Source organism: Euwallacea similis, chromosome 3, assembly GCF_039881205.1.
Source record: "Euwallacea similis isolate ESF13 chromosome 3, ESF131.1, whole genome shotgun sequence".
In the NCBI taxonomy this organism is placed as follows: domain Eukaryota; kingdom Metazoa; phylum Arthropoda; class Insecta; order Coleoptera; family Curculionidae; genus Euwallacea; species Euwallacea similis.
Window position 1 is genome coordinate 8,295,352 of NC_089611.1, and position 25,505 is coordinate 8,320,856.

Consider the following 25,505-nt stretch of genomic DNA (forward strand, 5'->3'; position numbering starts at 1 on the left):
TGAAAAATTTTACGGTATCCAAAATGATTTGAAATCAAGTTGAAACTCACTTATGCAATAATTTGGAAAAATGCCTACTTAAGAAATTACGGGCTCACTCAACTCTTAAGTTAAGGGAACTCAAATTCAGCTACCTTTTCCACGGAATTTTTATTTTTATTTGTTAAAATTTTTCTTGGCAATTTCGTTTCCAAAAAATAAACAGTATTCCGTAAAATATGTACGTACGAAAATGTTGCCAATTTTTAAAAATTGTTATTTGTCAATAGCTTTATTAACTGTAATATTTTATTCCTACTTTTTTATTCCTACACCCTATATTTACTTTTGGTTTCTGTGTCTTCCCTTATTCAGGAAAAGTAGACGCGGCATTTTCATGACAGTACTCAATTTTTTATCTACTGACAATAATTAATGTTTGATTTAATATACGTAATTACATTTTTACTGCATTATAAAAATGGAATTTTTCTCCCTCTATGATATGTCCACTAAATAATAAATAAAATGTCAAAGGTCCGTGACCAAATATCTTTATCTCAATTAAAAACAAAAATGTTAAAATTTTTAGGAATTAAATTGGCAATTAACCTGTTAAGCTTATACGATCTCATAAAGGCCTTGTAATCAGTTTATAGCTTAAATCGAACTGCATAAAGTATTCACAGCCCGCGGTAATTCCATACGTTCGTGCACAGTGCATACTGAACTCCCTTTTATTGGAAGAAACTTCCCTAAAATTTAACATTCAGTGGGTGCATCCAAACGTTCCAGTTCCAACCGTTCAGAAGTTGGATTATTAGGGAAACGTGGAATTTTTAAACAGGTCGTATCACAAATTAATTGACTAAAAAAACTAAAAAGTAAAAAACTGATGGGTCAGTGTCTCGTGTTAAATTGGATAAAACAGTTAAAACAACGTCTCCGAATGAATTAATTAAAATGGAGTTTTCCCGCGGCCATCTACGAAAGTATCCATAACACGTACTGGATGAGAGGAAGAAAAATTATTTTTCCAAGGCCCATTACAAAAATAAACATAACAAATGAAAGTAGTAGTGATAAAAACAAATGCTAACATACGCTTGTGATAGAAAATGTTAACAAACACGTATGTTAAAAAAAAACAAATGAATGATAGACATAATGCAATGAATCACTCTTGACTAAAACAATTATTATGTATAGTAATATGCTATTGTATTAGTCAATTGGGCAAAATATGTCCCTATCATAACTTAGGGACACCATATGTCTCAAAAATAGAAAAAATGTTAATGTTGACAATAATATTTATCAAAACGTCAAGAAATGTCAAAATTATTGCCTATTTAACCGCTATGAAGTGATCATGCGCAGTTCTGCAACGATGAAGTAATATCGAATTTCCGATCCGGATTCGAATCCCGGTCCAGTAAACTTTTTTTGTATATGGTTTATTGTCGTAGGGAAAATAGTGTACATAACTTCCAAGAAAAATTTAAATAACTCGCGTGAACATTTCCTAGTCGTGCGTTAAGAGTTACTTTCTTTATTTGTTATATCAATAACTACTACTTTAATACTAATTGACTATAATATTAATGATAATTAATGTCTATCAAATCTAACATACTATATGAGGAAAAACATGTCTAATTTTTGAAAAACTATAAGTGATAAAGGTCATTGCTCTTCAATAATAGAATCTGCTAATAGAGAAATATCCATTGAACCAGTTACATATACCGAATTATACCTATACCAAAATATAGGGCGCTCCATTTGAACATTCATAATTTTTCTTTAATATTATATTCGAATCATTTCAATTTTGTATTATCTTATTTTCACTGCGAATTTTCATTTTGCCCCACCCTGATTCTCTTACACTTTTGCTCGAATTAGCTTGCACAAGACCTCATCACAAAACACTATTTTTAATCTGAAACTTTAGAAGAGCATCATTTATATCACTTTTCTTGTCTCGCCAAACACAGTAGAGCTCAGGTCTTTTTCCTGGTCTCTCGGGCCTATTGTTTCCCCGCAGCTTTGCTCTTGTAGGAGTTAAAAGGGCCATTTCGCTGTTGGAGGCTTAAATTGTTTTACATAAGCTTTTGTCTTTTGTGTCGCAGAGAGTTTTGCAACTTCGCTCTTGTTAGTTCTGTGCCCTTTAGTCTACTGTATGCAATTGTATTTGTTCAAGTGAAGTCTGTATTGACAATATTAGAATTTGACCATTAGGATCAAAAGAATGAAAACCAGTTAAAAGCTAATTTGAGGATATCTGTAAAAAGTCTTTCTCTACGAGTGTACGGTAAAATGGCTTTCCTGCACGCACGTGCCACCGCGCGTGCGGAAATTGATACTTTATAGCACGCTGATTGCAATTGACCCAAAGACACGAAGCGAAATTCGGTTAGCAATCAAATTTACCTCGCGTTATTAAATTGTATCAAAACTCGCGTACACTAAAAAATAATTTCTGTTAAAATTCGTTGGTGCAACAATCGGTTGCAGCAAAACTTTGGAGGTTTGGAAGAGTTAAAAAAATATATAAGAGGTAGATAGAGAAATGTTTTAAGATGAACTAAAAAATGAAAAAAAACCTACAAAATCAACTAGTCGAATATTAAGTCACGGGATGTAAAAGGTTATTAAAAATTCAAGCATGCCATAACATATAGGGTGTTCCATTGAAATGTACCACTCTCAACACCCAAAAATGAAATTGAGTTATTCGTCTTTCGCTACTCCACAACATTACAAAGGCCACCCTTTACATAAATTGAGATAAATTATCTTATGGAGTACCTGAGGAACTTATTGGATTTTTTTACCTATAGTTTCCTAAATTCAACTATAACTTGTAACACAAAGTTGAGTTGAGACAAAAAGTTGCTTATCACATACACTCAAATTTGTTATAGATCATTAGGACCGTATTTAAAATTGATGACGGTTTTCTGAAAACGAAAAGTCGAAAAAAAATTGTTGATAATGTAAGTTCTTTTGAAGGTAATCTAACGTTGCTATCGTAAAGTTGCATTACCCTTGTGGTAAATTAAATATTAACGTAAAAAAAGTGTTTTACCTATGGAGTGCGAAAAGCAGCACTATACTGCAGGCTGATTTGAACAAACTACACAGAAAGGACCAGTAACTGAGTGCAGTAATAACATTTTCATGGCGTTTTTTAACTTTGTTGTCGTAAGTATTACCGTGAGGTAAAATCTTTATACGCACTGTGCGGTAAAAGATTTTAAAATGTTGTCTGAAAATCTCATATCCCATGTCAGGTAAGGTCCTCAGTGATTCATTCAAACTGAGATTCAGCGTTATTAGAGTTTGCATAATGCAAAAGGTCATCACTATGCCTTTATGCAAGTAAACGGAGCTCTGATGAAGGGGGCTGAACGGGCACCCCACAAACGTAAACGCGGGTCATGTTTTCATCACTGAGATTGATCGAGGAAAATTAGTAATATAAACGCACGTTTGCGAGTGATACACAATGGTAGAAATAGACTTTTTTTTTATTTTCGAGGATTTTATTAATCACGTCGATTTTTATAATGCTACTTTCATATTGGGGCAAAGCAAGTAAGTTGGTAAAAAGTAATAATCATTTATTAGGTCGTGTAGTATGAAATGAGTAGATTCTCGAAATGCCACATTCAACTGCGAATAACTTCACTCTAAATCTATATTTGGACTTGACTTTTTTATGGGGAAAAGGCACATTCTCCCTCTTTCGATCAGAGTTTAAAGTGTTCAAAATTATTGAAAACTTTTATTTTTATAAAAATTTTTGTGCAGCCATGCAAAATAGTGAAATTCGCGTGTTTGACACAATGAAATATGAGTTACACCGTGGAACCACAACGGCTCAGACGGCTCGCAATATTAACAATGTGTTTGGTACTGAAGTCACTTCACAGCAAACAGTATCTCGTTGGTTCATGAAATTTCGTTCTGGCAATTTTGACCTGAACTAACCTGAACAAATGAACCACGTGGACGACCTGAAACTCAAGTGGATAACGATTATCTGAAAGTGTGGAAGCGTGGTGGAAGCGAATCCACGTCAAAGTGCAAGCGAATTATCGTTAATATTCAGTGTAACCAAAAAAACAATATTGACTCATTTGGCTGAAATTAGCTGAAATAAGGTGAAAAAGCTGGACAAGTGGGTACCGCATGAGTTGAGCGACATACAGAAAGAACGACGTCTCGAAGCTTGTTCTTTGTTGTGCCGGTATAATAACAATCCATTTTTCAATCGGATTGTTACTTGTGATGAGAAATGGATCCTATATGACAATACCAGACCAGAGTTCATCGCAGTGGTTGGATCAAGATGAACCACCAAAACATTGTGCGAAAAAAAATCTTCATCAAAAGAAGCTTATGGTGTCCGTTTGGTGGTCCAACGCAGGTGTCATCCATCACAGCTTCATGAAACCTGGTGAATCGATTACGGCTGATGTCTACTGCCGACAACTGACCGAAATGATGAGGCAACTGACGCCAGCCAAGCAGCCAAGATTAGTCAATCGAAGCGCACCGCTATTGTTGCACGACAACGCTCGGCCACACACCGCACAAGTCACCTTGGCCAAGCTACAGGAGTTGGAATTGGAAACTCTTCGTCATCCACCGTATTCACCCGACTTAGCACCCACTGATTACCACTTCTTTCAAAATTTGGATAACTTCTTGGTAGGGAAAACATTCAACTCCGACGAGGCTGTCAAAGCTGCCTTCCAAGAGTTTATCGACTCCCGGCCTGCAGGCTTTTACAGCAGGGGAATCAATGAACTTCCCGTTAAATGGCAGAAGTGTATTGATAATGGTGGTGCATATTTCGATTGACAATAAAAACATTTCATATGAAAAAAAAATGACTAAAGTTTCAATTCAATTCTACTCATTTCATACTACACGACCTAATACATTATAAACCAGAGAATGTATAGTTCTTGTGGCACACTTGTTAAAATCATCTCAAATAGCCTATAGTCCCATTTTTATTCCCGATTAACGACAGGAAAATAATAAAGAATATCTTCGGTAATATCCAATACGAAGTATACAACAGTAAAAAACGTATTAAGCTTGCGATTCGATACTTACGTGATCATTTACAATACGATCAATCACATCATATATCAATCATCAAAATATGTATATAGGCAATTAATTCTAGTGGTCTTCACAGGGAAGGGTCAAGTAGTAGTCACTCATAAAAATATAAACATTAGGTACAGAGCAATTCTTTACAGTTAGAATGATTCTAGGGAAGTTTTACTTCTTTAAACATGAATTTTTTTTTAATTACTAGTAATTTCATCGTTGCAAACGAAACACAATTCAAAATGTTGCATTTATGAAATCGTGTCGATCTCCTAAAACGGTTCTATTTTAAGATATTCTACAATATTTGAAATGCAAGCACTACAGAGTGACATTGAAAAAATTACAATGCGTGGTGGCCTCAATACTGCTACTTGCTAAAGGATGACAAAAAAATTTAAAAAGTTTTTATACTCGTTTGTCGAAATTTCTTTCATTTTTAAGATGTAGAATGTTTAATTTTACTAAAAATTTACAAATTTGTGGCGGGACAGGGCGGAACAAGAAAAAAATGGTACGCATTGTTTTTTTAAAAATAGAAAACAATTTTCAATTCCCCATTCAATCATAAAGAAAAAAACAATTTTAACTCTTTTTCATTAGACACCATTTTTGAACAAAAAAAAAAAACATTTCAATGTGTGATGTTGAAATAACAGTAGCTCATACAAATACCTTCCTGAGAGTGAAAGGAATTTAATCAAAAATTTATAGAATCTTTTTTAGTTTTAGGACATTCTTAACCATGTAGTGGTTCAGGTCAGTGGTACTTTCCAATGCAGTTTCTTTCAGTGTCATCCTATACATACAGATGCGAGCAAAAAAATAGCGTCACCTATGCGCTTGCAGCTTCAAGTAGAATATTTTTCTCCCAGTTGAGATTATTGAAATTATAAATACAACACGTTCTTTGAACACTTTTAAGAACTATCTACAAGTAATTTGACGTCGGTCTGTCGTATATTAAAGAAAATATTAAGGAAAGTTAGAAAAAAACACAAAAACTGCTTTACTTGGAAATTAAGGTTCTCTACTTCATACTTTAAATAATTAAATTTACAACAAATAATTCTACTTTTTTTAATGTATTTATAAAAATGTACATTCAATATTTGATTGTATGCCCTTTTGCATTTAAAACTGCTTGACAACGATTAGGCATAGAGGCGATCAGTCGTTGACAGTACTTTACAGGAATCCGATACCATTCTTCTTGAGTGATGACCCACAAATCTTTTAAATTTGTCGGTTTTCGGGCCTTAACCTGCTGTTTAAGGTATTGCCAAAGGTTTTCGATTGGATTCCGATCTGGGGATTGTGCGGGTCAACTCATAACATTGATGGAACTTTCGGTGAACCAGTTTTTGACAATCTTCGCTGTATGCTTAGGATCGTTGTCCTGTTGATAAACCCATCGAATAGGCATATTGTCCTCAGCATACGGAAGCATGTGGTCCACCATAATTCCCAAATATAACTCTTTTGTTAAAATCCCATCGATTTTCACAAGGGGGCCAACACCATTCCACGAAAAACATCCCCAGATCTTAATATTTCCACCTCCATGCTTAATTGTCTTTTTCGTGTATTTAGGGTCATAGGCAGTACCTGGGGGCCTCCTAACTAGTCCAGAATGGTCTGAAGAATAAAGCATTATTTTACTTTCATCGCTCCACAGTATGTTGCGCCATTTTTTCTGATCTTCTTTCCCAGTCCATTTTAGGTGATCTCGAGCAAATTTTATCCTGTTTTTTAAATTATTTTTTTTCACAAGGGCACTTGACGCGGGCTTCTAGCAACTAAATTTTGTTCGCGTAACCTTTTGCGAACTGTCCACACGCTCACATTCAAATTAATTTCTGTAAGAATCCCTTGAGCACTCATAAATGGATTCCGCTTCGATGTACTAATTATGATTCGATCTGCGTTTGGGGTGGTTTTCCTCGGCCTTCCTCTATTTTCTTGTTCCGGAAGGTCATTCATTGCATTTTGAACCATTTTTAAAGTACATCCAATAATTTTGGAAATTGCTCTTAACGAATATCCTTCGTTTTTCAACTTTCGAATTAACTTTCTTTGTGAAGGCGTACAATGTTTGCCACGACCCATTTTTTATAATAGATACTAAGAAAATTACACTATTAAGTACCGAATATTAGTTCAAAGAATAGTAGAGTACTTACCAAAAAAATGTTAAGAAAATTTCAAAAATTTCGACAAAATTCACTTTACAAACTTCAAGAGTGTTTTACAGCAAAAAAACGGTTCAACCGAAATATTTAATTTATAAATTACTCAAAGCTTTTATAAGGATGAAAACTTCTATGGATATACTTAGAAACCTACCTGGAGCTAATTCAAACGTCAAAACTTCTTTACCTTACTTGAGTTTTTCCTAATTATTAAACAAATGAACGAAAAGTAAGTGACGCTATTTTTTTGCTCGCATCTGTATAAGCTCAACTATAAGCCTTCATTCGTGCCTGATTAAGGGCCTGCGATAAGGAATCCGTTATTGTCAAATCAATTTCGTTTAATAGTAACGTTATTCTTATGAGAGGGCTGAAGTAAGCTCTTAATTTAGCTAAAGCTTAAGTTGAGTGTAGCTTAAGTCTTACTTGTGCAATAGAATCTCAAATTTGATCCATATGTCTCAGTACACACTGTGACACTATTTAATTTCAATGATTCAATTTCCTTACTGCTTAGCGCTTGCTTGCTGCCAAGTCTTTCCCTTACGAACCTATAGATTAGGCTTGTCTGCTAGAGAACAATTAATTGGTCTTTACTAGTACTAAAATAGTACATTAAGACATAAATTTCATATAGAAATTTATTATCGTACCAGTTCAAGTTCGCGAAACGAAAAGGGAAGTTACAACTTTGCAGTTAGACGTTTGCGACAATTAGCTTTTTGAATTCTGTTGTCCATACCGTTTTTTCGACTGAGTTAAAAAATCGCATGAACAAAAATAAATTAGAACATCGGTGACTCTAATCCTAAAAATTGTGAAAACTTAATGCACTTGACAAGGGCCGGCAAGGACTATCTAATATAAAAGTAAAATGTGGCAAATTGTGAATTTCGCTGATTATCTTATACTAAAGCTTATCTAATAAAATATTAATGTTATCAAATTGCGATATTAAAGTAACATAGTACTGTTCATTTCTGCGGCATTTGAAGTAGAAATAACATGTGTACATAGGGAATATGGTATGTATTGTCAACATCAAAAAGTAAAATTGAAATGATAAAATGACACATTTTATCATTTCAAAACTATTTTGACGTCAAAACTGTGCAGTAAAGCTATCATTGTGATTGTGAAATAAAAAAATATTTTAAAACCACTATGAATGGTGAAAAGTTCTTAATTAGTAAATTGCTAGAAATATTTCTCAATTTCGTAACTCTATTGCCAGAGATCAACTGCATGACCAATTTAATTATCTCCTAAATATTCAAGTAAACTATGTATTATTTTACATTATATTCCAAATGATTTAAAATTTACTGAAAAATTTTGGATATTTTTACTGTTTTAGATTTTGACATATCTATTCAAATAAAATACCGAACAACCACACATTCGAAAGAAGATGCCTTAGGCTACTATCCATCAATCAGACTGTCAATGTGATTTAGATTACTGAAACTAGGTGGAAATCTGTCATGTTTAAATTAAATTGGTAATATTCAAATGCAATGATATGATTTATATTAGCTATTTGGAAACACAATTAAAGTTAGAAGAGGGTGGCAGAAGTGACACTGAAAAAGCACTGGTGCATTACATACCCTAGGGTCTTTTTAGTGCTAAATTTAATTAATAGATATTTCCCTACAATTTAGCAATAATGTTCAATTAACTTGTTATATATCATTAGCAGTTCAGGAATTATGTGGATTTAATAGTTACAAAATTTATATTGAATTATAGGACAATGCAGACATGAATATGTAAAAAATGTTTACTATATAATATACTATATTAAGTATGAAAAACAGCAAGAAAGCTTTACTGGTTAAAGTTTGAAGATTGACTGAAGCAAACTCTCTAACTTACGTATGACCAGTAAAGATGATTACTCTGCATGATAGTTATACTATTTTTTAAATTTACACTAATTATGATTAATCCTAATATTAAAGGAATAAATTTTGAAAATTGTTACAATATGATTTTATTCAGATGCATATTAACCAGTGTTACAAGATGGATATTCATTAGTTGTTAGAGATTTGTTTCTATCTATTCATGTTAAAATAAAATTTACTACCCAGGTAGAAAATGTATCAATTCATGTAATGGTAATTTATGCTTTTCTATGATCTATGATTTAACATCTGTGATCTATAAACTTTCTAATTAACTACTAAAAACACAATCAGTTTGTTTCCATATATAATTCAGCTTCATCATCACATCATTTTAACTCAATAATTTAACAAAAAAATTAATTTATCTGTATTACTCTTCATAATTTAGCCAATCCATTTTTGTATATGTATAACTCATTCAATGTGTTAAATGGTACACAGTAATGGAAAAATATTTAGACAAAAAAATCAAATAATGTTGACTAAATATTACAAATGTGAAGAAGTGTCGCTGACAAATATTAATCAAATATGGAGCAAATGTTTATATGTATATCAGTGGATTATAGGAATGTTGCTTTTTTTAGATTTCATTAACAACACCCCTATCTACAGGATGATTCGTAACGCAACCGACACAAAACAAGTGCGTGTAGAGGACCTCAAAACATGTCGATTTTTTATATGAAGTTTTTTTCTGAGGTCTGCGGTTGCTGAGATGTCGGCTTCAGAAAATGAAAAAAAAAATTTGAAAAAATTCGGGATCTCAGGAAAGGCTTAACCTAGAATAACCATATTTAGGAAATATTTTTGTTTTATTGACGTCTTTATTTGTTAAAAATTTGAAGTGGCTGAAAGCTCAATAAGGGTTGGTTTAGGGGTTGGTCACCCTTAAAATTATATGAATCTTTTTAACCTTAACCAAATTAACAACTAAGGTTTATCAATATAATAGTAAATTTAGTTTCATATCTTTTTGTACTCTTGTACATTTTTCGAGAAGTTATTCGTTATTGAAAAAAAAAATGTATTGTGATTTGGTGTCAAAACTAATCAAATCAAGCAGAAGGGTGCATCTGTGTGTAAAAGAAAATGGTAGCCATTTTGAACAATATCTTTAGTGTTTATTTTATTTTAGTAATAATTTGTTTCAAATATCGTTAAATTTTGAATAAATTTTATTTAATATTTATTAATAATGAGACCACATGTTAGTTATCGTTTGCAAAATCTTTCTAAATAAGAATATTAACGAGCTATGATTAAGTTCATAGTTTACTATTATAAAAGTACTGTTTTTGTTCGATTTGATTAGTTTTGACACCAAATTGGAGCACAGCCTTTTAGTTTTTGAGGAATATATTTTTGTTGTGCTCGATTTGATTAGTTTTGACACCAAATCACAAAACATTTTTTTTCTCAATAACGAATGACTTCTTAAAAAATGTACAAGAGCACAAAAAGATATGAAATCAAATTTACTATCATTTTGATAAACCTTAGTTGGTAATTTGATTAGGGTTAAAAAGATTCATATAATTTTAAGGGTGACCAACCCCTAAACCACCCCTTATTGAGTTTTCAGCCACTTCAAATTTTTAACAAATAAAGACGTCAATAAAACAAAAATATTTCCTAAATATGTTTATTTTAGGTTAAGCCTTTCCTGAAATACAGTTTTTTTCAAATTTTTTTATTCATCTTCTGAAGCCGATATCTTAGCAACCGCAGACCTCAGAAAAAAACTTCATATAAAAAATCGACATGTTTTGAAGTCCTCTACACGCACCTGTTCTGTGTCGGTTGCGTTGCGAATCACCCTGTATATTGTTAATATCATGAAATGAGATGGAGCATCTTACAGACAACTGTTGGGGCAGATCTAAGGAGAAATATTTTCACTTGGAGACAAGATTAATAGTTTTTTTCAAGGCATTATAGATGTTTAACTTCAAAAACAGTAGGAAATACTTATGGGCAATGGACAGGCCAGTAAGGATTCTTTGAATGCAGTTCTGAATGTTTCGGATGATCTACAATAAGTTACCTGCTGTTGAATGAAGTTCCTGCTATTTGACTATGTACTTAAGCTAGCAACATAGGTAGCAGCAGAAAAAACTAAGCAAATAATGTTTTGTTTATTACTTTGGTGCATTCCTCCCAGCTTCTTATACCTGCACCTACTACTTCTTACAATAAATATTTACTGCATCACATGTTACATATAACTTACATATAACTAAAGATAGAAAAGAGTTGCTGATAAACTTCTCATATAATAGGGCTAAAAATTACTCTAATGTAGGTATACCTGTATGTTTTATTAGCAGGAAAGTCAAGTGCAGGGTACAGGTTAGTTTTGAACTTGGTTTTAAAGGTAATGTAAAAATAATTGAGTACTTACCAGCTGTAAGACGGTGTTCACCACTTCCTTGTTGGATACTTGTCCTACCTCGATAAGGCCGATTAGGACGGCGAATTTGAGATTATCGTTCATGGCCATTCTCACCACCTCTTCGGGGTGTTTAATGTCACTGAGGGGCGGTTTCGTTAAATCCGCCATAGCGGCACAAGTTTTCCACGCCAGTTACCACAAATATCGAACTAAAATCCGTGACACTAACACGTAAAACACATTTTCCTAAAAGGATTAACTTATCGTACACCTTCTGCCAAGTTTGGCCGGAAAATGACAGAACCACTGCCAGATTTTCGAGCAGGATTTTTTCCTGCAGCGCAGGAAAAGCGATGCCCTGTATGTTTATTTGACATCAATCAGCTGATTTCGGTTTGTTTGCATTACGTCGCCACTGTTGCCGTACTGCTGTCTTGTGGTCGGAATTCGCAAATTCGAAATGACGTCTCCTGCTAATTAGATGTTTTTAACGTTGGACATTGAATCGTAGCAGGGTTGCTAACAATATGAAATTTTTCTCATTTACATGAAAATGACGATGAAATTCACAGTCACGTAATTGGTTTATCCGACACGGAATTTTTACAATATCAGCTAGAACTATTACAATAATGACAACTTTCAAATGCGGATTTAAATAAGTCGGAGATGCATTGAAATTTTCTATCTGGATTTAATTTGAATTTTACCATTTCATTAATTCAAGACATCCCTTTTTTACTCAGTACTTATCTTCATATAAATAGAAACAATGAGCGTTTGCATACCGTCAAATCGGTTACGTAATCTTTCTCATTCTCACATGTTTCAGTAGAGTTCGGAAAAAATATTTATGCTGCCTAGTCGATTCAAAATACATTAACGATATGAAAGCGCCTATTGATTGAAGCTAAACACGTGATCAGCATGTTTGGAACAGCTGACTACAGTGTTGCTATAAAAATACCATGTTTAGATCCATCACACGTGAGGGATGCGTTTAGTTATGAATTGAATAGATTTGGCAATGTTACACGTAGGGTACAGTTTTATGTCAATTCAGAAACCATCTATTTATCGTAAAAATTAAAAAATAATTGAAGATGAAATCAAAATATTAAAATTTATTCATTAAAAATGAAGAAATAATGAGAAACACATAATTATTGGCAATACTATCGCAATAACTGACACGACCATTGTAGTTTGGCTAGTAAAATGTATAAGGTATATACTTACCTATTCGAACTTAAATATAGCTCGGTTCCTACCAACCTAGATAACGACATTTAGAATCCTAAAATAAATATTTAGATAGTAAAGCCAATTAACCACTTGATTCTGTTTGTAAAAATATTAACAAAATATACCTACAGGGTGTCCGTTTTACGAGCTTAACCATGGGGATCTCGGTTATTTGAAGAGATACGAGGTCGGTTAAATTAGGGCAAAGTTGGGCATTTTTGAGCTTTGTAAGATGCCGTTCGAAGAATTACAAAATTCCCATTACTTCCGGAAATACAAGAGAAAATACGAAATTTCGAAAAAACGTTTTTTACTTTTTTCTAGACTTATTTGAAAAAATAATTGAAAATGGCTAGAACATTGTCGTAGCCACTTCTTTTCCTCTATAACATGGCGGTTCCAAATTTGGAATTCGACGTTTCGATTTTCCGGAACCAACATCAACTTTGTTTTTTCTTATGGACGCCATCTTGGATTTTTACATTTTTAAATTCAGTTTTTTTTCTGGTTACGATGATGTATTACATGTTAAAATTCGGACTTGCAGGACTTGGTGGAAATATCAAAAATCCTGTTTCTGCAAAGAGTGCCTTGGAAATAACATACATGCTTTTGTTTCGATAAACAAATCTATGACATCATTCCGGCTGAATTTCGCTTAACGTTGCATATGTTTATAAATTTGGTATAATATCATATTAAAATGCTTTTTTCAAGTGAAGAAAAACAAGATATTCTAGAAATTTATTACGCCTCACATAGAAATGGTCAAATTACTTCGGAAACATATCTGCAACGGTATCCAGAAAGACAACAACCAGCAAAAAATTATTTTCTGTCTCTTCATCGAAATTTAGCCGAGTTTTGAGCATTTTCTAAGCCTAGAAGATGAATTAATCCATCGAATGAGAAGGAAGCGGAAATTTTACATGCGGTGAGTAAAATGTTAACACCTCCACATAAATTATTAAACAGCAAAGAAATTAATTTTTCATTAGGTTCAAGATAACCCTTCTACATTTACAAGGACGACAGCAACAGAGATTAACATACATATCTCATCAGGCTGTGTGGAGTCTTAAAAAAACAAAAATATCACCCTTTTAAAATTCACATATCTCAAATTTTGCATCCAAGAGATACTGAACAGCGGGTAACATTTCGCAGAAACATCTTATTCTATTTGGAGCAAAATCCTCATTTTCTCTCCAATGTGATCTCTGACGAGTGCAAGATTACTAACACTGGCATGTTTAATCGACATAATGAACATGTCTGGTCCATTGAAAATCCACGAGAACACCAGGGTCGTCGACCACAAATACGCTTTGGGTTAAATGTATGGGTTGGCCTATTTGGCGATAGGATTATTGGCCCTTACATTTACGAAGAAGATTTGACCGCAGATGGGTATTTACACTTTTTGAGAACCTACCTTACTGACTACATCGACGAAAACATTTGCATCAACCGCTTGAATAACGTTTGATTCCAGCAGGATGGTGCTCCGCCACATAACGTTAGGAGAGTAACGGATTATTTGCAAGAACTATTTCTAGGGAGTCATTTCAAATAATGGAGACATACGTTGGCCGGCACGTTCACCGAATCTTTCCTCACTAGATTTTTATTTCTGGGGAACTATGAAAGATTTTATTTATAAATCTGTATCCACCGATATTAATGAGTTGTGAAAGAAAATCATAACCACTTTGAGAAACAAAATAAGAAGACGAGATGTTTTAAGATCAATGCAGAACCTAAGGAGACGCATGCGACTGTGCTTGGAATTGGAGGGCGAAACCTTTGAGCATCTCTTAAAAAAATAACATGTAATACATCATCGTAACCAGAAAAAAAACTGAATTTAAAAATGTAAAAATTCAAGATGGCACCCATAAGAAAAAACAAAGTTGATGTTGGTTCCGAAAAATCGAAACGTCGAATTCCAAATTTGGAACCGCCATGTTACAGAGGAAAAGAAGTGGCTACGACAATGTGCCAGCCATTTTTAATTATCTCTTCAAATAAGTCCAGAAAAAAATAAAAACCTTTTTTCGAAATTTCGTATTTGCCCTTGTATTTCCGGAAGTAATAGGAATTTTGTAATTCTTCAAACGGCATCTTACAAAGCTCAAAAATGCCCTAATTTAACTGACCTCGTATCTTTTCAAATAACCAAGATCCCCATGGTTAAGCTTGTAAAACGGACACCCGTATATACTTATGAATTTCACTCGCACCTTTGGAATTCAAAATACATTTTCGACAGGGTTAAACAATTTTTTTATTTAATGTGCGAGTTATTAAATATTTGTGAGTAGGTACTAAAATATAGACACACATATTTTATTTATAATATAAATACACATGATTGAATAATTTGATTTGCATAGACTATAACTCACAGATTCTTCATGCAAGGCATGAAGCAACACGAAAAGAAAACAGGAAAGCAATTCAAAAAATAAATTTCCTTGCTCATAACTTTCCTACTAAGATAAAAAAAGTATAAACAATAACGTGAACCTACAATACTTAAGACCAAATTATCACTGTGCTGGTAACTTTAACAGGAGTATGAGGGGACTAAGATGTCTATGGCCAAAGTCTACTATTTATAATTAATTCAGTCTCATGGAAACAATTAAGACTCTGTCTTAACTTCTGTTTCGATCATAATTATAAGACTAAGGTGTCTCGTATTGTATAGTACACTTGGCCATCAAAATAAACTTAATTAAAACTACTGACTTGTCATTTTTACATCACAATAAAATTCTTAAAAAATAAGACAAATATTGTTGGTTGGTAAAACAACATGGTGATAACGTATCCTCTGTTTAGGAATTGGTGAAAATGTTGGGGTTCCCCAGAAAATAAGTAGAAAAACCTAGAAAGGGCGTTGAAGTATTTTGCGACCTATCTAAATTAAAGAATTAGTGTATCTGTAATATCGTTCTGTAGGAGCCTTGCTTCCTCTGGTTAGGCATTGATCAAAATATGGCAACTAACCTGAATACTTAATGTCTCTATTAATGCGGGCATCAAGTTATTTTTTGCTCTATTCAATATGTTAGATGCTGAAATATTATTTGTATACTTTAAATCACTGAATGATGTAAGTTATTTTAAAGGGAAGATTTCTTTTTTGGAAAGAAATAAGAATCTTTCGATTATTTACCGAATTAAAGCCAATTATTACCCAAGTTGCGGTCCTTTTTACAGTGTGTGTTGTATACAACCATGAGTTTATTTTATCATTATAAAAATTGATTAATACATAAACCGTAATAAAAAAAACAATCTGTTCATGCAAACAAAAATTTATTTGCTGACAGAATTATTGATTTAATGTGTACAAAGTACATCTCATAAATAAACGTAAGAGTTCCCATAATGTAAATGTCAAAGAACATTTGCAATACATACCAAAATGAAGAAATACCTATTACACGCATTAGATGGGGCAAAGATGCAAGAACTTCAAAAAAAGATAAAGTTACGTCTACCAAAGTTTACATTTTCCTGAAACAAGTTAAGATCAATCATCAGGGACAAATGATGTTTTTAAAATCTCACTTTCTTTCACGCAAAGGCAGAGTATTTTTCTTTGGAAGCTTATATTTAAATAGCCAGCTTTTGTCGCCCATGTTTATGTTGAATCCTGGTGCATATCGGTTTCCGGGCGCCTAGATATGTACACAATTATTAATACCGACTAAAAAACTAACAGTTTTTTAATCGGATGTTTGATACAGGGTGGGCTATTGACAGGAGTAAAATTGGCAAACAGTACAATGATGATATTGATGATTATTAATAATAACTGAAATAAACATAAAACAATATTGATATATAAGGTGTCTCAAAAAGAACGGGCAAAGCTATAACTCAATTATTTATGAACAATTTTAATTAACTAAAAACCAAATAAAATATTTTTCGGACTACTAAGTAACGTCAAAGTTGATTTTTTTTTAACTTAATTTTTTCTGCTTTAGGTGTCAACTTTAAAATTTCAAATACAACTTTATACTTTTTTACATTTTCTGAAAAAAAATATTTTTCTGAATTTAATGATGTATAACAAGTTAATGTTAAAATAATTTTTAATTGAAAAAAATAAAAAAAGTTGAAAAATATGAGTTATGTAACTATCTGTATTCTAAATTTTGACATTATGAATTAGGTAACCATCTGTATTGTCACCTGCATTTCATCCTACTGTATCATCTTGTACAAAGACATCTGGCGCCATGGACAAGTGGTGCCCATGATACCCAGCGAGAAGGGACAAGATGAAGCTGCCTTTCACTATTGAAACCATATCATTCTTCCTTATAATTTTCTGTGAGCAGTTATGTTGAAAGTGTAATTATTATAAGTCGCACTTTTTAAAAAATGTAAGGATGGTATTTGTGTTTCTTCAAAATTCTTTGAATTTTATTTTTGGACGAGTTCAATGCTTTAGCATTTTCTCTTACTGATGTTTTTAAATTTTCTTTAACATTAAGCAATACGTTCTATCCTACATTTTCATCGAAGCTTTGCAATGATTTTTTCGGCTTTTTAAAGATCCATAGCATCATAAAATCGTCTCCTAAACGTTTAAATTTATTACGATTAGGTACTTCTCTATTACGAAAACGGGTAGAATAAAGACGTACTGCTTTACCGGAGTTCTTGTTACTTTGAAAATATCAATCAAGTATATCTGTAAATTCACTGTTCATTTTAAAATAATTTCAACTGAAATTGACACTTGATAATTGTCGTCAGTAATAACACCAATAGCTATTTTTATTCCACTAAAGAACTAATTTACAATAATCACACTTACAACATAACTGCTCATAGTACGAGCCCTAACAACTAAATGTTGGGATAAGCTCTGATGTTGGAAATAATACTCTGGCCTATTCAAACGACTCAAATATTTAATTTTTTAACTTAAACATTGATAGAATTATAATATTAAAGACTATTTTTAAAAAATTTCACGGCCTAATACGGCAAACACTAATGATTACAGCATATTTTGTGTCACAACACCCAAATTCACTGACAACTAAACGTTGGGACAAACAAGAAAAAGGGTATTAAAACATTTAGATGGTTTTGGACTAAACTTTAAAAAATGTTATATTATTTATTCACTGACAATTTTAAGTAAAATACACAAGTTGCGTAGTAGATTTGGTAAAATAATTATGTTTTAAGTAATTAAATTTAAATAATGGTTCGTGGAAGCAAAATTGCGCGAAATAAGTATCCAACAATATCACTGTTGCAAGACAATTCGTGAAATTGCAACTGAACTGGCAATTTTGAAGAGTACTGTATATAATATTGTGGTGTACCTTATATTAGTCAGATGTTAAATTCATCTACCAAATACTCCTGTACTAGTAATTGGTTCCTTTATAATAATATCGACTGATAGTTTGTTTATAGGTATATTGTAACTTAGATCGTTTCCAAAAAATAAGTTTAGCAAACCACCATTCATTCATATATCTTTTGTATTTTTAGAATAGTTATTGTGTATCAAAAAATCCATATATATAATACATAGTTTTGTAAAATAAGTTTAACCAGTAATAATAAACCTTCGGATTTGAATTCATATGTTCATACAACAACAATATATTTAAAAAATATGGTGAATCTGCTAACGTAAATATCCGTGGCAAAAGTTCAGGAAAACCGAAAGTTATTTCTCAAAGAAGTTTAAGAAATTTAGTTCAAATTTGCAAATCTTCTAAGAGAAGCATTCTGAGAGAAATTACAGTTGAATGGATCGAAGCCTCTGGATTAGATATTTCTAGAAAATGCTGCCGACAATGCATTCATAAATGTGGTTTAGGGTTTATAAAGTAAGTAAAGTCTTGCGTGATTCGCCAAATTGACATCAGTTCGTGTTTAGGCTAAAGAAAAACCACTTCTCACAAAAGCGCAGAACAAAAACCGGTACAATTGGCCCAAACCTAAATTGTTATGGAAAAAAAATGAATGGAACAAAATTATATTTAGCGAAAAGGCGAAATTTGATCTATTTGTTGGAGATCATGGCAAACGAATAATAAGAAAGAAGCCTTCCATATGGACTGCTTAAAAAGGGTTGTTAAATGTCCCAAACGACAAGAAAACAATAAATTACAAGATATTTGGAACAATTTTTCTCCCAAAATGTGTCAATCCCTACTCAATACAACGCCTGCTAGAATTCGAGCAGTTATTAAGGCGAAGGGTGATATGCCCTCCTACTAAATTTGATTTTTTTCTTTTTTGTCCCAACATTTAATTGTCAGTAAATTTGGGCGTTGTGACACAAAATATGCTGCAATTGTTAGTGTTTGCCGTATTAGGCCAAGAATTAAAAAAAAAAATAGTCTTTAATATGTAATTCAATCAATGTTTAAGAAAAAAATAAAATAATTGAGTCATTTGAAAAGCCAGAATATTATTTCCAACATCAGAGATTGTCCCAACATTTAGTTGTTAGGGTTTCATTCTACTCGTTTTCGTAATAGATCTTCTAAAAAGCCTAAAAATAATTGCAAAATTTCGATCAAAATGTAGTACTCAACGTATTGCTTAGTGTTGAAGAAAATTGAAAAACATTAATAAGAGAAAATGGTAAGGCATTGAACTCGACCAAAGATAAAATTCGAAGAATTTTAAAGAAACACAAATACCATCCTTACATTTCTCAAAAAGTGAAATTTACAATAATCACACTTGCAGTATAACTGTTCACAGTAAATTATGAAGAAAAAGACGTGGTTCCAATAGTAAAGGGTGGCTTTATCTTGTCCCTTCCCGCTAGGTATCATATGGGCGCCACTTGTCCATGGTGTCAAACGTCTTTGTACAAAATAATACAATAGAATGAGATAGAATGAAATGCAGATGACCCCATAACGATACAGATGGTTATCTAACTCATAATGTCCAAATTTAGGGTACATGTGGCTACATAATTCATATTGTTAAAATGTTTCAATTTTTTTTCAATTAAAAATTGTTTTAACATTAACTTGTCATATGTATATTATTAAATTCAGAAAAATATTTTCTGTCAAAAAATGTAAAAAAATAAAGTTCTATTTGAAATTCTGAAATTGACACCTAAAGCAGAAAAAATTAAGTTAGAAAAAACCAATTTTGACGTTACTTAGTAGTCCTAAAAGTACCATTTTATTTTGTTTTTAGTTCATCAAAATCCGTCCATAAATAATAGAGTTATACCTTCGTCTGGTTTTTTGAGATACCCTATATCTTTATGAGATACTGAAATCAGATTTCAAATATGAAGTTTCATTTTTCGGCAACACAAACTTTTGTAGAAATAATACCCAATGCCAACTATGAAAATCACATGAAAATTTTTTACAACTCATAATTTACCTCATCCATCACGGCATCACAAGCCTTTATATCCATGGCATCCACTAGCAATTCAGGACAATCATAGTCGGGTACATTGAAACCGGCCATGAGGTAGTCTTTTTGATCAGCATATCTAAAATGTGTAATTTGCTTGTTCACACCAGAGCAATAGTTATTTAACGAGCGAGTGCATTAACGTCTGTAATTAATAATCAAGACTTGAAAGAGTCACTAGAACTATTAATAAATACAATTTTCTGTCGACTGCATTGCGCAAAATCCAACAAAATAACAAAACCACAGAGATTGTTTTTTGACAGCTATTGATCATGTGACAAACATAATACATACGAGCCCTAACAACTATATGCTCGGACACTAAGGTTTTTTCTTCAAATAACGGCATAAATCCGGACCAAATTATTATTGATTTTTTTGTGAATTAAAATGAATTAACTGCCTCATTTAAAACTTATTTATTACAAATTATAACAAAAAACACAACTCAGTACTTAACCATAATAAATAAATTCTTTTACTATCAAAATCGATTGAGAACTAATAGTTCGGATAGTTCGCCATTTTGTGTAATTTACGAAGATGGCGATGGAATTTTTCTTTTACGTTTTGCTTCCGCTAATGTTAATATCAATTGTCAAAGTTATAAAATCGAAACGATGGTTTGAGGAACTCCAATTGTGTTAAAAATTCGAGAACTTGTTGTTCAAAAATATCATAAAGGCAATTCAATGCGAAAAATAGCCGAAATTCTTAATTTAGCTAAATTTACAGTGGCTGACATTATTAAAAGCTTTGAGGAATCTGCTAATTTTAGTATCAAAGAAAAAAGTACCAGTCGTCCAAAACGTGTCACTGCTAGAGACCAAAGACAATTGGTAAAAATATGTAAAAATTCACGAAGAGCAACTTTACGCGAGGTAACATTAATGTGAAATGCCAAAACGGACCTAAATATTTCACAAGAATGTTGCAGAAAGTACATTCATAAGTCGGGACTTCATTTTTATAAGGTACGCCTTTTTAGCTACTATTTCTAGTTTGGTAATCCATTTCAAAATATCAGGCTAAGGAGAAGCCGCTGTTAACAAATCTTCATAAAAAAAAACGTTTGACGTGGGCAAAAGAAAAGGCACAATGGATACTGGATAAATGGAATAAAGTGGTTTTTAGCAATGAAACAAAGTTTGATGTGTGCTTTCGGGATATGAGAAAAATAGTAATACGGTCTAAAAAAGAAGTTTTCCATAAAGATTGTTTGAAACCGTCGCAAAATTTCCTCACGGACAAATGGTATGGAACTGCGTCAGCAAATGGCTTAGAAAAGTCGTAATTTCTAAAGGACACTGTTAATGCTCACAAATATCAAAAGTTATTGGAAACAAGCTTACTGCCAGGTATATACGACTTACATCCTGATGGGGGATTGTATATTTTAGCAGGACGGAGTTCATGTCATACAGCCAAAAGTACACAAAAATGATTGTCAGATCGTCATGTCATCACATTAAACTGGCCGGCGAATAGTTCAGACCTAAATGTCATTGAAAATGTATGGCATAAAATGAAAAAGAAGTTACGCAATGATCCTGCTTGAACATTGCCAGATTTGCAACAAAAAATAAAAGAAATTTGGAATGTTATATACGTATTCTGAAGGAAACTTGCCTCTAGAATATCGGCAAGAATTGAGGTTGTAATTAAAACCAAAGGAAATGTAACTTTTTATCAAGATAACATTGTCTGAACTATTAGTTGTTAAGCGGATTTGACAATAAAAGAGTTTATTTATTATGGTTAAATACCGTGTTGAGTTTTCTGTTATAATTTGTAATAAATAAGTTTTACATGAAGCAGTTAATTCATTTTCATTCACAAAAAAGATTAATAATAATTTAGTCCGGATTTATGTCGTAATTTGAAGAAAAAATGTTAGTGTCCGAACATATAATTGCTAGGATTCGTATATGCAAGTCATTAATTAAAGAGAAATTATATATTAATGGTGGTTATTAATGAAGGAATTTGTATACACTAAATAAATGTGTTAATAATTAATCGATGGAAAAGAATATTAAACATCTTACTTATATCTGAGACAAGCCCAATCCTCTTCAAATTCCTGTCTCCAGTCCTTTAAGTTAGTATCATGATCATCATATTTTTCAAAGTCGATTGCTTCAATGTCCTCCACAACTACCTCCATATCTCCTTCTACGGTCCAATCGTAGACTAATAATTCAGCATGTGTGCTATAAATGAGTTTTTAACTAGGAACCTTTATATAACAACAACAAAAACAAGCTATGCCACTAATAACATTCTGCCAATGCCCTAGGCATTTCCATGGCAAAAACAACGGCCTAACTTAAATTGATGTTACTCAGATATTACACAGCATTGGTAAAACAGCTTAATTGAGAACGAGGATTTGTGTAGATCAGATGTACTTACGAGATTTCTTTCAAATAATTTTGTTTGTAGTTTTTCTCCAGCACTTCTAAGTATTGGGGATTCATGGCTTGCGATCTTTTCTCACAAGTTATATTGCGCTTGTTAATGTTTTCTAAAACTCTTGGAACGGGAACATCTAAATACACCACTAAGTGCGGCCTTAACAGTTCATGAATAGTATTATCTCTGTACTCATAGTATTTTTTGTATGCTGGAATTGTTCTTAAGTATAATATTAAGAAAACACAAATAAGTAAGGTTAAAAATTTAGCAAATATCTAATTCAGAGGAGTTGAATTATGCTCACAATAATGAACTTACTTTTTAAAGTGAATAAATCATTTTTTACACTAATTGTCCTAGTCATAGAATTTTAACTACTTCCATTGCTTTAGAACTTGAAGTTATTCCTTTCTTCAAAGTGGAAGTAATGACAAGTATGTTTAATTGAGATTCGATTCATCATTATGAATATCAATACAAATATGGTGAAAAAAATGTTTGACCTGTACAGCACTTTTGGATTTCTTATAACTATAAAAAATAGTACCTACAAACCATATAATACATACCTGCTTTTGAGAGATATCGTTGATTGTACATAGCTTCTACAAACACAAAATCAGAATAGACACACCTATCCAAAACCACGCCTTGACCAGTACTGAGAATATGTGCCAAAGCATCAATATATTGGGAATACCTATGTAAAATATCAAAAAATTAGGATGGTGAACATATCTGTGAAAAAAAAGAAGCTTTAAAAAAGCGTAATGAGAGGAAAATTATGATAACAGTGAAATCTGTTGACATGCTTAATACAAATATTTTACATAGAACATGTCAAAAAGTCTTGATAACACTCATCTGCTCAGACAACTCCTCTTCAAGTTGTTATTGAACTGCAATCCGTGTACAGTAAAGCATCACTTACCACACTTAGATAAATAAATATAGGCACTTACTTGATCATGAATAGTTGAATCTGCATTCTAGTAGTCAATTTATGTTTTGGATTCTTCAAAAAGTCTACTATATCAAAACTTCTACAGTCTGGGGGCAACATTGGATCAAGCTGCCTTATATCATACCCATAGCTATTTATGTATTCCATATCCAAATTTGCTTCTGGCAGATATAACATACCAAATGCTTTTGCAATTTCCTTGGCACACCTAGACTTCCCTGCAGCTACAGGGCCCTCAACCACAATAAGCTGAAATTAATATTTATTTCTATAAAGAACAACAAATATTATATAAAAATCTAAGAAGCAAAAAAATCATCAGATTTTTTCACTAGTGTGCACAGACATCATATTAAGTTACTCACTCAATTCTACAACTATTTTGACATAATAAAATTGTATGTGTAGTGAAAATCCACTGTTAGACATATTCTAAACTGTCAGGTTTTCATTTTTCCTTTGGGTTTTCCTTGAAACTGGTTTATTTGATTTTCGTGAAATTTTGTAAATGTAATTATATGTCAATTTTAAACAATTTTATGAAATTTAAATAGGATTTAAATTTTTTATGGACTTATCTATGAACTTTTATTGTAACTCTTTATACAAATAGTATACAAAGGATTAGAGGTCAGAGACTACTCAGCTCTATTTTTCTTTTTTTTTGTAAAACTCATTAGCAGATAGACAGAAGATACACTCCATAAGTTAAAAATGTGCAATTCAGTAGCAGCAGTAGCACAACAGGATAGATCAGTTATGATTTTTTTGTACTCTACAATACCTAGGAAACACCTCGAAATGCCTTGAGTAGCTCATATGTTTACACCAAAATACAAAAACAATTTATTGCTCCAGTAGCAGTCAACGTGAAACTTACCTTAGTATTTTCATCAAACCTGGGGGTAGTTTTATCGAATAGATAGTGGAAATATGTATAGGATCGTTCATTATAGTTCCAGGGCTTTGGTTTCGGTGGCAAGTCTTCTAACCTACTGGTGATAGTTCTAATTGATTGACCATTAATTTCTGCCCAAATTCCACGGCTACTACCCTTGAAAGGGATATTCCTAAAAGCGATTCGGACAAAACTTGCCATTATTCAATGAATCTTCAACTCGATCTCAATATTTTATTTTTTTACATAACACGGATAAGGCAGATGTAGTCAAATGTCAAATTTTGAAATCAGCTGAGTGTAAAAAGTGTTTAGCGCATGCGCCGTCCGTTTTCCTACGACAGTACAAACAGCGAGCCGTCGTTGCTATTCCGCGGCATCAACGTTGAATTCAATTTTTGAACGCTCGCTCGCGACTTTGGCCAATTTTTCATTGGAAATGGGGACTTGATCCTAAATTCGCGAACAATCGGACGTCCACCGAATCCGTCTTGGGAGCTCATTTGACCTCTGATGCCGAAGGGCCTCACTACTGAGTATATACAGGGTGATTCACGTAACTGTTTCATTAGAAACTTTTGTGCTTGTAACAAATCTAAATTCATCATATTTGGGGGTTAAACAAATATAGATACACTCTACTTTTTAAAAATATTTTGAAGGTCATATCACTTCCGGTTATACCGGAAGTCGAGGTCAACTTCCTTATTTCAAATAGAACACCCAGTATATTTTTGCATTTTTGGAATTTAGTGATTAAATTTGATTAAATTCTTATCAAGTACTCCTATACCTAAACCTAACCGTTTTAAAAATATTTTGATTTAAAGGAAAAATCTGTCTAAAACACCATTTTTATAAAATTTAAAATATCAGCTATTATTGAAGCTGGCTTTACGAAAATTTGCTGACA

General features: G+C 32.4%; 2 protein-coding genes across 17 annotated transcripts in view; both read right to left on the reverse strand.

Moving 5' to 3' along the window:
* Positions 1 to 11,987, reverse strand: part of rg (rugose) — a 483,271-nt gene extending 471,284 nt beyond the window's left edge. For 8 of the 16 annotated variants that reach the window (XM_066406803.1, XM_066406802.1, XM_066406794.1 and 5 more), the window contains exon 1: positions 11,625 to 11,986. In XM_066406803.1, coding sequence (XP_066262900.1) covers positions 11,625 to 11,783 — 159 coding nt within the window. In that variant the 5' untranslated portion in view covers positions 11,784 to 11,986. Of the gene's footprint in view, positions 1 to 11,624 lie in introns of all 16 variants that reach the window. The other 8 variants (XM_066406800.1, XM_066406798.1, XM_066406795.1 and 5 more) reach the window with 2 other exon arrangements.
* A 4,183-nt stretch (positions 11,988 to 16,170) lies between these two features.
* ND-42 (NADH dehydrogenase (ubiquinone) subunit ND-42) lies at positions 16,171 to 24,864 on the reverse strand. The gene is made up of 8 exons (XM_066406542.1): positions 24,575 to 24,864; positions 23,693 to 23,943; positions 23,300 to 23,430; positions 22,728 to 22,938; positions 22,361 to 22,525; positions 20,274 to 20,388; positions 16,443 to 16,552; positions 16,171 to 16,388 (listed from the first exon to the last, which is right to left on the reverse strand). The coding sequence occupies exons 1-8, from the start codon at positions 24,791 to 24,793 to the stop codon at positions 16,379 to 16,381; spliced, it is 1,212 nt and encodes a 403-aa protein (XP_066262639.1). The 5' UTR covers positions 24,794 to 24,864; the 3' UTR covers positions 16,171 to 16,378.
* Between the last annotated feature and the right edge of the window lie 641 nt (positions 24,865 to 25,505).